This window comes from Sceloporus occidentalis, unplaced genomic scaffold (genome assembly GCF_023333645.1).
Source record: "Sceloporus occidentalis isolate IW3139 unplaced genomic scaffold, rSceOcc1.0.p SCAF_138, whole genome shotgun sequence".
In the NCBI taxonomy this organism is placed as follows: Eukaryota; Metazoa; Chordata; class Lepidosauria; order Squamata; family Phrynosomatidae; genus Sceloporus; species Sceloporus occidentalis.
The window spans coordinates 1,505,353-1,521,784 of record NW_028317118.1 but is presented as its reverse complement, the minus strand read 5'-3'; the positions used below and the strand labels follow the sequence as shown (position 1 = coordinate 1,521,784).

The window sequence follows — 16,432 nt, the reverse complement described above, 5'->3', positions numbered from 1 at the left end:
CCCTGGAGGGGCGGGCGAAGGTGGAGCCGCCGCCGCCGCCGCCGCCGCCGCCGGGCCTGATGTCAGGCTCCCTCTCGGCGGGCTCCCGGCTCCGGCTGAAGGCTTCCCGATGGTGCAGCTGCTGGCGCTGGTCTGGCGGAGGCTGCTGAGGAAGCGCTGGGTGCTGGGCCTCGTCTTCGGCCTCTCGCTCATCTATTTCCTCAGCAGCACCTTCAAGCAGGTCAGGCTCCGGGCGCCCGAGGGGCAGCGGCCAAGGCCAAGGCCAGCCTAGGCGGCATCAAGAGAAGCAGGCAGTCTGGATCAAGGGAAGCCATAGCGCCACTCGATTCTGCTCTGGCCAGGCCCCACCAGGAATACCGCCTCCGGTTCTGGGCGCCACAATTCAAAAGGGATGTGGAGAAACTGGAGCATGTCCAAAGGAGGGCGACTAAAATGGGGAAGGGTCTGGAAGCCATGAAGCCCTATGAGGAGAAGAGAAGGTTAAGGGGTGATATGATGATAGCCCTGTTTAAATATTTGAAGGGATGCCATATTGGGGAGGGAGCAAGCTTCTTTTCTGCTACTCCAGAGACTAGGACCCAGAGCAGTGGATGCAAGCTCCAGGAAAAGAGGTTCCACTTCAACATTAGGAGGGACTTCCTGAGAGTAAGGGCTGTTTGACAGTGGAAGACACTCCTTTCTTGGAGCGTAGTGGAGTCTCCTTCCTTGGAGGTCTTTAATCAGAGGATGGATGACCATCTGTCAATGGGGATGCTTTGATTGAGAGTTCCTGCATGGCAGAAGGGGGTTGGACTGGGTGGCCCTTTATGATTCTATGAAGGTCCAGTTGTTGCCAACACTTTTCCTGTGCTGCTTTGTTTTGCTTCAGGAGGAGAGAGTGCTATGGGACCGAAACATCCCCCCCTCACAAGACGAAGACCACCCGATTGCATGGAAAGTCCAGTTCAGCCCAGGGAACAGCAGTCAGCAGGGGAACCAGTGTCGAAATTCTGTCCAAGGGAAGCTGCTGATCACAGATGAACTGGGTAAGGGTCCTCATTCAGTGGCATATTGGTTAAAGCATGTGCCATCCTCTGCCCCAGAGCCCCACTGGACTCCCCCAGTGTCTGAGTTTAGCCCTTATCCCCATAGCACCTCGAGGAAAAATGGATGTACCCAGCAAGTGTATTGCTAGCAGAGAACACTGTTGTAATCCAAGTACTTCAGAGTGTCTATAGAAAGGCTCTGGTTCTGATAGAAAGGAAAGCTGCTAGGTGTTATTTTAAATCAACACTTCCACCCATAGAATTAAAAGATATAGCCATGTTAGTCTGTAGAATCAGTACACCAAGACATCTTGAACCACCTTTGAGACTCACTGAGAGAAATTGCCAGCATAGACTTCGGTCTGCTTCCTCAGATGCATTTTACCCATTCTTTGTGATTCTCTGTAGGTGTCTTGCTAGAGACACTCTCCTGGCAAGGCCCTGCCTCTTTCTCTGCTCCATTCTTAACTCCCTGAAAATATCCAGGGTTCTTCAATTCTCCCTTTTTCTGCTGTTACATTTCTGGGGATGTAGGTTACATCTGTGAAAGAAAGGACGTCTTGGTGAATGGTTGTTGCAACGTGGAGGCGCCCAATACAAAGCTGTACAGCTGCGACAGCTGCCTGTCAAATGGATGTTGCAGCGTCTATGAGGCATGCGTTTCCTGCTGCCTTCAGCCCAACAAGGTAAGGAGGACTCGGTCTTAAGGGTGCACAAGTGGTGTCCATAACAAACATGGAAGTTTCTATGATTGTAATAAATATAAGATACATTTTAAAAACTGCATAAAGTCAATGCAGGATATGTGTGGGTACTCCTTTCCCTTCCAGCTTGCCTTTCTTACCTTCTGAAATGTCTGGGGTTTTTTTCAGCAACAGGTCCTAGAAAATTTTTTGAATCGAGCAGCTGTGGCCTTCCAGAACCTATTCATTTCAGTTGAAGATCACTTTGAGTTGTGTCTGGCAAAATGCAGGACCTCATCACAGGTAAGCAGGGAGAAGCCTTTGGTTGTGGAAAGCACACAAATAGTCTGGCCAGAATGTCCCTGTTAGTTAGGAGGAACACACAGCCAGAGAACGACTCTAGTGTAGTGGTTTGAACGTTGGACTAGGACTCGGGAGACCAGGATTCCCATCCCTGCTGTGCCATGGAAACCCACTGGGTTACCTTGCAGTAACAACACATAGCCTTCCTACAGCATCTAGCTTCCTTGCCTCTTTTTGTGACTGCTGCCAAATGGGCAACTTGTTTTCAAAGACAGTTGTGGCTTTTAAGCCACATTATTGTACTCTTGAAATTTGGTGGTATGGCTACAACTTCAACAGTAGGCAACCTGCAGTGGTTTGGGGGAGGTCTGGAGCCTCTGGGAAGTTGTGTCCCCCCTCTACCTTTTATAAGTGCTGAGGAGATTCTTGTGGGGTTGGATATGTGTGGGGCAAAGGAGGATTCCTTGTGTCAGAGAAGCAGTCAGCCATACTTACCTAGTAAGGAGGACTTGTATGTAAAGATAGGTTTTCTGCTTGGGAAGCTTCTGAAGGATGTGATGAAGAACTGCTCCACCTGGCAGTGTCCAGGCATTTTGTCTACATCTGTCCTATCCCTGCAGGGTAGGAAAGCGTGATAACAGTAATGTACAGAGTGGGCAAGGAGGCATCTAATCCCCTCCTCGAGATTTGTGAGGGTTGGCCTTGACTAAAGATGGACAAAGTAGATTCTTATCTGTCTTAAGTCTGTTCCAGCTTCCACATCACTTGGCAACAATTCTTTTCCTTCACAAACACGGAAATTGGTGCTTTGTCTGCCGCTCTCTCTAATGCCCACATTTTTTGAGTCATGAACTGCTTCCAAAATTTGGAGAAGTGTGCAGCCCAAAGGATAACTCTGGTCCTGCTAGGAAATTGAACCTTCGCTTACACTTTTGCATGCAGTAACAATTTCCAAGGTTTTCCCTGTTGAATAGAAACTGCAAGAGTTTTTGCACAGGTTTCAACAATATTTTGCACTTAAGAATTGGGTGAGTGGGTAAAACTGTTGTTGAAATCTGTTTTCCTAAGCCCAAATCACTATTTTTTCTGTGCAAACAAAATCTGGAGATGTCAAGGCCTTCTTCATGGAAAGTTTGTGCTCTACTACTCAGCTGTGCTCCCTCCCTGTAGTGTCCCTGGTGAACAGTTTTTCTGTATGTCCTTGGTTTTCCCTAAGACATCTTCTCTTTCTCTTCTGATCAGAGCGTTCAGCATGAAAACACCTATCGGAACCCAATTGCCAAATACTGTTATGGGGAGTACCCCCCTGATCTTTTGTCTGTGTGAAAGTTGTTGAATAAGCTGGTACCAGTGTGAGAGAAATGGAATTGCAACAAAAGGAAGAGCGACATCACAGCTACCTTTGCTTTGACTTGCTTCATACTCCAGGATTTGATTTCACCTCATGGAAGACCTTTCCCTGAACAGTTGACATCTCCCTTCTGTTGAAAAATGGAATCAGGATGCTGTGTCCCAATCATTGGATCCAAAGGACCATAGTCAGACATAACAGGTCTGGTCAGTCAAGTTCCATGTTGAAAGACATTTGTAGAAGTTATATCTCTTGGCCTGTTTTGGACCAATGGACAAATGCTGCGCGGAAGAAAGACTGCAAACCCATTAGGTGGGAAGAGCATGCTATCCTTTGTGTAGGACAATAGCTTTTATGTAAATATTATTTATTGAGATCATACAGTATTGGCTTAAGGTGTATTTGATTTCCTGAAGCAGGGTGTCAGGTGTGAAACAAAAAACATTTATTTGGGATTAATTGTCCTAGACTTAAGTCAACTTGTCCTACATGTGTGCCATTTTTGGACATGTCAGCAAGGAATTGGCAAACAGCACTTCATCCCAAACCCTATTTTCTAATATCATTGTGGAGGAAAGGAAGAATTTCTGCAAATTTTAATTTGGAAATTAATTAATTGGATGTAATTATGGTTTTGGCTGTTGTGGTCTGTGTATGGCCTTCAGTACATTGAAAGAAGATGCTTGTGGCTTTTCGTTCAGTGTTGTGCTGCTCAGTGGGACAAGGTAGTAGCCCAAGATGCTATGCTGCTCTCAGTGGTTCTAAGGTAACTGATGAAATTTCCCAAATGTGCAGAATGCTCTACGCTTGATCCTAATCAAAGAAGACTTTATTAACTACGTAATGGTAAACCAGGATATGATTAGCTGTTGTGCCCAAATCTCAGCTGGATTTTTTTGTCATTTTCCTCCCAGTTCATAGGGATGAGGAAGGCAAGGAAATGGGGAAGTAAGTCCCCTCTAAACACATCCAGTCAGTAATAGACACAGATCTTAAGCATTACCCAGTCACAGAGCTGGCCAGCTAGTTCATCCTCACTTTATAATTCTTCAGCAAGACAATCTGGAGCTGTTGTGCTTGAAAAGGAAGCTGTACAAGGTCCCACAGGGTTTCCTAGAGGTAGCCATGACTCCTACCCATGACCCCACCCTCATGCTATTATCAGTGGTAACAAATGAAAATGACAAAAATAAAATATGCTATTTCTAACTCCTCGGCAGCTGCCTGTTATGTTCCTAATTTCTGACCTAGGGAGCATATTGGATTACGAAGCCAAAGAGGACTCTGACTTTGTGTGTGTGTACCTTCAAGCTGCCTGTTGACTTAATGGCGACTCCATGAATTTCATAGGTTTTTCAAGGTAAGAGATGGTTTTGCCAGTTCCTTACTCTGAAATATAGCCTACAACACCTGGTATCCGATGATGGTCTCCCATCTAAGCACTTATCAGGACTGTCCCTGCTTTGCTCCCAAGATCAGATGGGATTCTGGTGCCTTTAGGTCTGCACTCTCACTTTAGGGAGGGATAACTAGGCCCTCAACACTTCTTCAAACACTATTTCTTCCCAAAATTCCCTGAACATGAGGAAAAAAAAGTTTCATTACCTTGGCAAAGAATGTCCTTTCAATCCTTTTGGTAGTTCCAGTGACTTATCAGTTGAATAGTGAATCATTATTGTAACTCCCTCTTGATTCATTGTGTCTGCTGTTGTTGGTATTAATAGGATTAAGCCTATACAAAATAGGGCATGCAACAGTCCTGGCCCTGACTAAGAAGGAAGAGTGGAGCTCAGCAAACCCCAACAGACACGCTTATACTTCAGTACATGAGATCTACCAGTGCTACCTAGTCTCCACTCTGGAGGTAACCTTTCTAATACAGCATATTAACTAACCTATCTTCCAGAGCTGAAGACACAAAAGGCTGATATGATGACAGGTTTTTCAACACCCTTATCTACTTGTGAAAGCAAAGTTATAGAACTATAAGGCTATAACTCTGTATTCCAGCTAACCATACAGTAGAAAAAGGAGACACACAAGCACAGTAAAGTTTCCAATGCCTTTATAATATGTGCAAAATACATTCTCAGTCACCTATCTCCAAATCTCCAATTCACAGTAAGAAACACTTATGGCTCCTGTGTACAAATGGGATAGGGCTAGTAGTAAATTGTTAATCTCAAAATACGGCTATGCATCAAACTAGTTTAAGTGTCCTGAGGACTTTCCTAAACTATAGTTCTGGTAAAATTCTGATAAAAGAGTTTTGGCATAATCCCCATTTTCTGCATTCTCGGGGGGGGGGGGGAGGCACCTGGCATTCATGTCTTTACACGTTGGCACTTACTATGAACAAGCTCGCTTACACCCCACTGGCATCTAGCTGGGCAGAGATGGCAGCAGAACCAACCCAACTATGACAATAACCAACAAGGCTACAAATGGAAATGGGTCTAGTGTTTCAAATCAGAAGTAGGACCATTTTAGCATCCAAGGTGTATCTTCCCCACCTGGGGGAAATATGAGAGACAATTTGTCTTCACACAGCCACAGTTTAGAGGCTCAGCTCAGAATTACCTCAGACTGAATCCCTACCTCCCAGAAGAAACTTTCACAGAAAGTGTTGAAGTATTTACAGAGTATCCCAATCTTCACATTCCCTTTAGACCAGGAAGAGCTGCTGGCTTAAGTCAGGCATCCAAAACAGAAGTTAGTCTGAGCCCTGCGTGATGGTGATACAGCGATAATTTAAATGTTTTCTTTCCCCCCACACCCATATTAGAAAGTCAAGGCCAGTCAGTCAGTTCCTGAGAGATGCATCCCATTCATTAGCTCCCTGTGAAATGCGTAGGATGGTGTTTGTTGCAGCCTTTTGGAGTGATCAGTCACCATGGAACACATGACTTTCTGACTGGGATCCATAGGATGCATTGGCTTCCTTTAAAAAATTGGAAGGAAAGTCAGTGCAAGAGACGCAAACTGGATCTCAAAGAAGTCCACATTTTACCTTAATTCTGGTCAACACTGTCCAAATCCATCAATTCAGAAAATCAAAATTTTTTTTTGATTTTTAGACTAACACGACAAACACTAGGATATGAGCTCATCTGCAAACTTACCAATTCATAATCTTCGACATATTTGTATTTTTTCTCTCTGTAATAGTATCTTTTCTTCATAAAATACAGGACAATGACGTCACACAGGACAGTTGCCTAGGTAAGTGTAAAGGTAGTGACAAGAATTGTTATTAAATGGCTCCTTTTTTTTAGCCCCCGATTAAAAGGAATGCCACACGGAGGGAGAAGAAAAGTGCTTACCACGCCAAAGAGGGCTAAACCAGATCCGATGTTAATCATTGTGGGAATGATATCAAATTTTCCTGCCTAAGACAGACCCAGATATACTCAAGTTATTCACACATGTTCCAGAGACAGCCTAAGAAATGCTTTTGTAGAGGCAGCCAAGACTTCCTTGACGGAGTCTGCCCATCTGTAATGCTGGGGATATCTATTCTATTCTAACTGCCAGTGGGTCCCAGATCTTGGTAGTCTTAATACAGAAGCTAGGGATTGACCCGGGACTGTAGACATCCCAAGCCTATGCTCTACCACTAAGATATGGACCCTCCCAAGGCAAAGAAGTAGAGATGTGTAATTCATGACCCATGCAGAACATTCTCAGGAGCTGTTGACACACTTATTTGTCAGAGCAGCTACCTTTCCAAATACCATGATGTCAAAGCGGATGCCATAAGCCTTGATGAGTGTCCGGGAGTCTACACCATCAGGCGTTTTGTAGTACTTTGCAAATCTGAAAAGGGAACAGGAAGGGGCAAGCAATCAGCCAGTTACAAAGATATCCTGCTATCACAGCAAAACTACATTAATACTCAAACCAGTAAACCATATTTGCCGCTAGATTTCTTCAGAGGTGGATTGCCATTGCCTTCTTATTAGCAATAGCAAGTACATTTCTATACCGCTTACTGATGTGCTAAGCGGTTTACAAAGTGTAAGCCAATTGCCCCCAACCAGCTGGTTACTTATTTTGGCAACCTGCAGAAGGATGCCAGGCTGAGTCAACCCAGAAACCCTGGCTGGTATTGAACTCACAACCTTGTGGTTTGTGAGTGAGTGGCGGCAGTACAGGCATTTAACCACTGTGCCGCCAGGGCTGCTTCTTATTAGGTGGCAGAGTGTCTCTGTGGGTTTCCATGGTGGGCACAGATTTGAATTAAGGTCTCCCAGAGTCCCAGTCCAATTCTCAAACAATTATGCCACACTGGCTCTAGATCTCAAGACCCAGGAGATCTAGAACAGCCAGGCAAATAATGCAACTTCTACGTAGCACCAAAGAGAGTTCAGACTCTACACAGGTGGCTGTTCTCAAACAGAGGTGCCGCCATTCCACAGATATGGGTAGCTTGATCTCCCTACCTGAAATTGTATCCAGGTGAGACAGTGTGGGCAGAATCCTTGTTATCAATGCGGCGGAAGGTATATTTTGGCACACAATGAGCAGCAGCCTTGTCTAAGTCACAGTTCCAGTTAATCTGCAGCCCCATTACTCCGCCCTGTAGAAACAGAAGCAGTGCCTTCCATTTAAATTCAAACTGCAATTTTATTGGACACAATACTATTTTTCCGCTGTTGTGTGCCTTCAAGTCGTTTCTGACTTACAGTGACCCTAAGGGGTTTTCTTGGCAAGATTTGTTCAGAGGAGGTTTGCTATTGCCTTCCCATGAGGCTGAGAGAGTGTGACTTGCCCAAGGTCACCCAGTGAGTTTCCGTGGCTGAGCCAGGATTTGAACCCTGGTCTCCAGAGTCATAATCCAACGTTCAAACCACTACACCATAATTCTCTATAGTCTTTTGCAACAAAGCATGTGCTGAATTTTATATGAAGTTCAATAAACAATGCATCCTGGCACTCCAAATCCATTCTGAAGAGAAAAAAAGTAGAAGAAAACTAAACTGAAGCTTATGCTCAGAGGTACTATTTTAAATGCTGGGATCTGTACAGGTTATTTCAAATGTTCAAAGCACAATGACATAGGTGCTATCCAGTCGATAGTTCTATTGCTTCAATGTTACAGGTTGGTAAAATGAACCCTCCATTCCCCCATTGCCAAAGAGGAGCTTGTTATAAAGATATTTGTGGCAGATTCATACTGCAGACTGCCCACTTCAGATTTGCAATATAGCCAAGTAAAAACAATTAGTAAAGAAAGTCTTCTGCAAATGCAATGGGCATTACAACTGAAAGTAAAAGTATAGTTGTTTCAGAGGAAACCTTGATCCCGGAAAGTTAAATATTTGCTATTAATCGTCTGAGTGTCTGTCAAACAACACTTGTTTGTATAAACCTATTACCCAGATACCCTTGTTCAAATACACTGGTTACTCAAGGAAAATGGGTAGAAACAAACATTACAGGGAGAGGAGACAGGAGATGTCACATAGTCCTGCTGGCAGAACTTGTACCATACATCTCTCCAATGCAGAATCTTGGCCAGTATTCATATTTTGTTAAAATAAATTCAACCCTTGAATGTCCTTTCAGCTGTATTTTCTCAGTATGTAACCTAACTGACCTCAATTGCCATCTCCTGGAAATCCTGTGCAGCAGCTTCAACCATATCGCGGAGGCGGAAGATTGGACAAAAGGGGTCCGTTTTGGCATTGTATTTGCAGTTTTTGAGGTATGTGCTATTGATGTTGGGGAGAATGTTTCGCCTGGACAAAGAAAAAAGACAAAATGGCAGGTAGCTCACCAAGTAGTATTTCCAGACTCTGCTTGCAACATTCAGACTCTGTGCATGAGTTACCTCATTTTTTAAATGTTCCCTTCTCCATCACCTTTTGCGTGATGTCTTTCAAGATTGTAAGGCTGAAGGCAGGACTGGCTTGTCTTTTTGAAAAACTGATATCTAACCCACTCTATCCGCAGTAAGAGGAATGAATATGATATAAATAAAATAAACAATTTAATCTGAAGTGTGAAGTCGAAGGCTTTTATGGCTGGTATCCATAGTTTTTTTGTGGGTTTTTCGGGCTATGTGGCCATGTTCTAGAAGATGAGAACATGGCCACAGAGCCCATTCTCATCTTATAAATCTGAAGTATTCCCATTTCCTCGACTGCGCTTCTCATTATTATTTTTATTTCTCTTTTAGCAACTTAGTCAAATTCAGCTTACCTTCTCTAATGTTTCCCTCCTCACAATTTCCCCCTTTCATAAATCCAGGTTCCCTTTCTCCCTACTCACTCCAGAACCCTTGCTATCTCAAACATTGCCTCCATTTCCCTGAAATATCACCCAAATATCACCCTATCAAACAAAAACTGTAGAACTTCAGGGATTCCCCACTTCCTAAAAGAAGCTGGCAGTTCAGGAAAAAAAATATACATACTTAGTGAAGTTGAACTTGGGGTACCAGATGCTGTTCTTCACGAGAAGAGTAAAATTCTCAGCATCCTTGAGGAAAGCTGGTCTAAAGATGGTTGAAAAAGAGAGAAGACCTGAGTGGAAACATTTGATCACACTTAATGTTTAACACCTTGTTGGCAACTAGCTATGTTATGTGACCACCTGGATCAGGGTAGTGGGTCAAAACCCTGACAGTTCATCCTTCACGTCTCTTTGCCATAGATGGCAGAACACATGCTTTTCTCAGGTTTAGCATTTCCAGTTACAATTTGTACATTTGTATGATGCCCTCCTTCCTTCCTTCCTTCCTTCCTTGAACCAGGCTGGCATCGTCTTTGACTGTGTTTGGCTGAAAGGCAAAGGCCATCTTGTTCAAACTGTCTTTGCCTCTTGAGTTTTTCATGTTACAGTTATTATCAATCCCTTTTTATTCAATTTTGCATTTGGATTGTATTTTGATGGCTCTTCATTGCTGCCAGCGCCCCAAGTGGTGTGGATAATGCCAGAAGGATGGGATATAGGTTTTTGTATCGTTTTAAAGTAAATATACAGAGCTCTTACATGGATTTCCATGCAGGCTCTTCTCAAACCTAGACCTGCTTGGTTTTAGCTGTATGAAAACTGAGGAATGTGGCAACTTTCAGATCTCTTTCAGTTACAATTCCCATCATCCCTCCTCTTTGGCTGTCCTGGTTAGGACTGACGGGAGCTGGATCCCAATAACATTTGGAGGGCTATATATTCTTCAGTCCTAAACTGAGTTCTTATATGCACTCTGACCAGAATTCTGAGGCCATAACTAACTGCATGAAAGCAATGAACCTAAATCTTTTTGTTGTTATGTAACTAACAACCAAAGGGAGGCCACAGCAGGCATCAGGATAGTGTGGAGGTGCAGCCTTGGACTACAACTCCCAGTGCCTCCTAGCTAAGGGATTCTAGAAGTTATCATCCAAGCTCTGGAAAGAAAATGTTGAACCTGTGCTGACAAAAATCACCTCTCCAAAACTGTTCTTTCCATCTGAACGGACCTTTCCCTTTCTACCGCCATTGGTACCTTGAGTTTGGCCCTCGGGGAACAACCACGAGAAGAAAAGCCCAAGCCCCATACCCTTAAGAGCCAGCATCAAGGCCATATTAAGGCAGGTTGGGGCTATAGAGCTGTCTCAAAGATAGGGCCCTCTTTAGGCACACGTGGGAGCTATATACAAAAGACAACAGCACGGAAATCATAATCAACCTGTTTTCTCTCCTGAAATGTCAGTGATATTATTAGAAATATCTGGATATTTGGGATCGGCTTGAGAAAGCAACTATGTACTTCATTTCCCTTGAGTCCCTAGCCAGCGCACCAGTGGAACCATTGATAATCTGTCCCTGGCAGTAATGGTCCAGATGGATTTGACACATTGGTTTTGATTTAATACAATGTAAGTGCATACTTTCACATTTATGTAAAGGTACCCTGTAAGGGTGGTGGTGGTGGGGGGGGGGGGGACAAACAGATACTGTTGAATAGCAACTCCCTTCAGCATTATCCAACATACTGTAGTTCATGAGCAGGGATGCTGGGGGGCACAGTCCAATAATATATGGAGGACCAACTTCCCCCACCCATTTATAGAGGCTATTCCCACCACAGTGCTTTTACCTATAGGCTAGCAAAAGGGATTAGACACAAAGGAAGTCGGATGCCAACCTCTATTCTCCAAGGTCATACTGCCTGGAGATGATGGCATTATGGTCAAACATGTCTACAGAGCCCCAAACTGGGGAAAGCTGCTTCATCATACAGAAGGTCATGTTTAACCAGCAGACATTATCAATGTTATAGAGAGGATCCTGCATCAGATGACACACAAACCCATTTTGTTAAATCAACATGTGAGGAGATGTGTGTGCTGGCCCTCTCCTCTCTGCCCATCATCACCCTTCATATGTGAAATATCCACAGCTTGGAAGCCTCACTTTTAGACAACAGCTCCCAGAATCCCCTAGGCAACATGACCATGGTGGCTGAGGGATGCTAGGAGTCAAAAACAGTAACTTGTCTAAGTTCTGGGGAGCAGTGATCCAAAGAGGAGACCACCTTGTATGTTGGAAGGCTGTCCTCTTCAGATTATCACTCTCCATGTCAGAAAAGAAATGAAAGAGGCCATGGCTAGTGCACGCGCCTCCTCTTGTGTGCATTTAAACTTGAAACCAGAAAAGCCAAATGTGGCTTCATGTGTTTAGAAAGCTGTTCCAGTTATCTGATGGATGCCTTCATGCTATCCTCTGGAATTGCTCCTTTGGAATTCTTCCCCATTATTTCTATTTGCACAAGGCACTCACTTGGGTACCTCCTCATCATTCTCCACTGGACACCAGGCAAACACCTCACAAGTTTTGAGTGTGTGATTTTGGGAGTAATCGACACACCTCCCAGTTTGAACACCTGAAGGGATATGGAAAGGCCATCATAAAAATGTCAGAACAGCAAAAACACCATCACCACAGGACTCAGACACACGTAGAGCTCAAGCCACAGGCAGAACTTCTTCCTTCTAAGGGAGACGGGGATAATTCATATATTTCAGAAATGCAGGATTTAATATGGTGAGCCTGTAATCTCAAGCAGTGGATTCTGGGTGTCATAAAACAGTGGTAAATTGTTTAGCTCTTCAAACTGTTTTTCCTACCAAGAAGGAGATCATCTGGGATTTTACACCCAAGATATTAAAATCATTTGGTTTAGGAAAGAGGATGCCATTTGCTGCTTTGCTGCAGGCAACAAATTATTTTGGGCTGATGGAGGGCTGAGGCAGAGAGAAAGAACAGCTTGCTTCATGGCGTTTTTATCTAAAAAGCAAGTAAAATTGCTAACATTGAACATCACATCCGTTCATACCGTTACTGTGAGTGCCAATGTATCCTTTTGTGCAATCCTTAGCAGACTGGCAAGTCGTGGTCTTATCTGGAAACTAGAACAGAAGAAGAGCAAAGATACAAACTGAGAAGAAAACTTATCAGTCCACCAACAGAGAGATGTTTTTCAAGCTATCACTGAAATCTGCAAGGAAGCGCTTTTGAAACTATCTGCATGGAAGCCGGCAAAAAACGTTTAATTCAGAACTATTTTATCTGTTGTGCGTGGATCAGTCAGAAACAACCCATAGGAGTCAGCAGGAAGAATCCCACATTATTTGTTTTACAAGGGCAAAACTCTGCATCAGACTTAAGGTAAATTCTCTGCCATAGACAGATAGATTCCAGGGCCAGAATAAATTAGGGAAGATTGTATTGATTCGAAATACAGATCCTGATATCCAAGAAAAAGTCAATTAAATTTGAGGATGGGGTCCTTGTGGAATGTACATACCTCTGAACAGTATCCTTGTGTCTGATTCAATGTGATGATCAAATTTGTCATGACGAATACAGAATTCTCCTCCTAAATATGCAAAAGTAAGGGAAAAAATAATGAGTTTTTTCCAGGGAGGATATGTTTTAAGTCTTACATGTATAACCCTGCCTCTCTAAAAGAAGACAAATGACCACCTGCATGAAGGACTTCCATATTTTGGCAAAGGGGGCAAATTGCATTAAAATATCAGTTTGGGAGCAACCAAACAACCTGCCATCCACTCTCAACAAATCTATTCCCTTTCAGGCTGAGCGCCTGGGATATTCTTATGAACATTATAATAGTGTGAAACACCAAACTGTCAGCAGTAGAAAAGGCCAGTTCAAGTGAGTGAGAGAATGGAAAGCCTTCACACAGAATCTAAGGACAGGAGGAGCAAACAAGCCAAGACGTTTTTGTCTCCAGTGCGTCGGAGAGGAATTTGAACCTGCCAGCCAAACTTTTGTGTACTTATCCTTTGTTTTACTGGATGTGACTGAGAAGGAATCTAATGGAAGAGACAGAATAATCTCTGTAATGCAACAGGGCTCTCCGTCCCCTAAGCAGAAGCGTATTAACATGTGGAATCCCAGAAACAGAAAGGATCAAGTGATCGCCAAATGTGGATCCACCCACATCCTGTTCCTGCTGCTCCCTCAAGTAAAGAGCTGAAGCTGGAGCAAACTAGGAGCGCTTAAGTCAAAAATGCTGCGGGCAAAGGACAGTTTAGCAAACAGATCCTGGAAACAAAAGAAATACAGGTTCCCTCAACTATTATCATACTGTATGCGCATACAGACCAGGCAGTGGGGCATTTTGAAGACATATTCCGAAGAAGAGGTTCAACTGAATCCCTCCTAGGCTGCATCCACACTGGAGAAATAACCTGGTTTGGCACTGCTTTAACTGCTCTGGCTCAAGGCGATGGGATTCTGGGAGTTGGAGTTTGTTGTGGGGTCCAGAGCGGAGCTCCGCTCTGGACCCCACAACAAACTCCAACTCCCAGAATTCCATCGCCTTGAGCCACAAAGAGTTAAAGCGGGGCCAAACCAGGTTATTTCTCCAGTGCGGATGCAGCCCTAGACACAGAAACACTGAACCTAATCCTTTGCCTGGGAAGGGAAGCTTTCCCTAAACTTAACACACCATGTTCTAGTCCTCTTCGAGGCAAGGAAATGTGTGGTTAATACCCATCTTGCTCAAGTTCTTGCTTTCTTCTCTTTCTATTTTGTGGTATACCTCTACTTGAAAACCATATCCAAAAGTTGAAAGAGTCTAGAAACTATGCCCTATGAGGAGTGATTTAGGGAGCTGGGGATGTTTCGCCTGGAGAAGAGATGGTTAAGAGGTGATATGATCGCTCTGTTTAAATATTTGTAGCGGTGTCACACTGAGGTGGGAGCGAGCTTGTTTTCTGCTGCTCCAGAGAACAGGACATGGAGCAATGGATTCAAACTACAGGATAAGCGATTCCAGGAAGAGTTTTACATGTTTCCATGTAACAGTAAGAATTGTTTGACAGTGGAACATAATCCCTCGGAGATTGTGGTGGAGTCTCCTTCTTCGGAGGGCTTTAAGCAGAGGCTGGATGGCCATCTGTCAATGGGGATGCTTTGAATTGGATTTCCTGCATGGCAGAAGGGGGTTGGACTGGATGGGGTCTCTTTCAACTCTAGGATTGTATGACTAGAATGATAAAAGGAAATCTACTATGTATCGTTAATTTTAAAATAATATCTCCACGGAAAAAGGGGTGCAGCAAAGCTCTGCTAAATTGGAACTATGTAAAACGAATCAAGAAAGAAGAAGCCATTTGGAAGGTCTCATGGCACCAACAACGCTGCCTTCCAAGGAAAGGCAGCCCTACCCTTAGGCAGAGTGAGGCAAATGCCAGGGGCTCTACAACCGCCTTGAGTCACTACTGGCTTGTACCTGGCTTGGCGTGACGGCAGCCATTTTGTGAGTCGGTATGATGCGCCTCAGTATGCCTGGTAATACAATGGTTGCATGCGAAAAGTGAGTCAGAACGACTAGGTTCAAGTGTTCCAGTTGTGCTTCCAAGCATTGCCTTGTGATCCTGGATCACAAACAGCACAACAAGCATCACACCTTTAAAAAACGAAACAAACATGAAATGTGTTATCCAAAAACATGTACCTGAGGGGGAATCACGTAGTCGGCGACATCCCAAATTCGAAGCCCCAACTGTGAAGTGTTAGTCACAGCAACTCCCTTCACTTTTGTGGTCACCGAACTCACCACCGAATCCATTTCTTGGTAGCCCTTTTCCCACACAAACACCCACCTGCAAGGCAAGAGAAAAAGAGCGGGAAAATGTTCCTCAGACAGGAATGGCACCTGCAGACAAGTCTATCGCGCCTTCTATTGTTTATCTCACCAATATTCGATTTTTGTTACATATATAAGTTTGTACTATGTGCACTTGCCCATAGGGATACAATGGGGAATACTTGCCTATGTGAATACATTGGGGAAGACTTGCCCATAGGGAAACATTGGGGAATACATGCCCATAGGGAAGCATAGGAAAGATCTCCCATGTTTCCCTCTGGGCAAGTCCAGCCCTGTCCTTGTCTGAGGGCGTCCATCCTCCCCTGCCTGTCCCTGGGCAAGCCCTGGACTCATGTCCCCGGACTAGGGAGCCTTACCCGATGACATAGGCCAAGATGGCCAGCTGGACCAGGCGGTTCATGAGGCCGACTTTGCGGCTCTTGATCAGGACGATCCTCGGGGTGTCGTACTCGAAGAGGAAGCTGTAGAGGCAGCCGCAGGGCTTCGACGGAGGGGCGGCCATGGCTTGGCTGTTGGCGCGGGATGAAAGCGGATCAAAAGGAAGGGGAAAGCAGCTGTTTCCTGCTTCTGGCCCGCAGGCCTGGGGCAAGGAGGCTCGGCGTCAGCAGTAGGGCGAAAGGGAAGGAGGGGAAAACCCCATTGGAGCAACTGTCTGCAAAGGGCAGGCCCAAGGCATTCTCCTCCCCTTCTTGCAAGGCTGTTGGCAAAGCTCCTCCAGGTCCCAGGCTGGTCTAAACCCAGAGTGCTTTAGCTGCATCCACACTGGAGGGATAACCCGGTTTGGTACCGCTTTAACTTGTTGTCTGACTCAAGGCTATGGAATTCTGGGAGATGGAGTTTGTTGTGGGCCCAGAGCGGAGCAGAGTGGAGCTCTGGGCCCCACAACACACTCCAACTCCCAGAATTCCATAGCCTTGAGCCAGACAACAATTCCTCC

The 16,432-nt window shown here is 44.6% G+C and overlaps 2 protein-coding genes and 1 long non-coding RNA gene across 3 annotated transcripts; 2 read left to right on the top strand and 1 right to left on the bottom strand.

Moving 5' to 3' along the window:
• The first annotated feature begins 37 nt into the window (after positions 1–37).
• Positions 38–4,570, top strand: LOC149281160 (SREBP regulating gene protein-like). The gene is made up of 5 exons (XM_089499705.1): positions 38–220; positions 869–1,025; positions 1,560–1,711; positions 1,898–2,011; positions 3,254–4,570. The coding sequence occupies exons 1-5, from the start codon at positions 110–112 to the stop codon at positions 3,335–3,337; spliced, it is 618 nt and encodes a 205-aa protein (XP_089355831.1). The 5' UTR covers positions 38–109; the 3' UTR covers positions 3,338–4,570.
• Positions 4,571–4,597: 27 nt separating this feature from the next.
• On the top strand, positions 4,598–9,353 carry LOC149281159 (uncharacterized). Its single transcript, XR_016278071.1, has 3 exons — positions 4,598–4,722; positions 6,554–6,584; positions 8,931–9,353. It is a non-coding gene; the product is annotated as an uncharacterized LOC149281159 (long non-coding RNA).
• Positions 5,411–16,080, bottom strand: LOC149281158 (P2X purinoceptor 4-like). The gene is made up of 12 exons (XM_089499704.1): positions 15,852–16,080; positions 15,340–15,487; positions 13,159–13,230; positions 12,688–12,760; positions 12,132–12,234; positions 9,781–9,861; positions 8,962–9,103; positions 7,805–7,941; positions 7,085–7,178; positions 6,686–6,751; positions 6,485–6,580; positions 5,411–6,303 (listed from the first exon to the last, which is right to left on the bottom strand). The coding sequence occupies exons 1-12, from the start codon at positions 15,995–15,997 to the stop codon at positions 6,247–6,249; spliced, it is 1,215 nt and encodes a 404-aa protein (XP_089355830.1). The 5' UTR covers positions 15,998–16,080; the 3' UTR covers positions 5,411–6,246.
• Between the last annotated feature and the right edge of the window lie 352 nt (positions 16,081–16,432).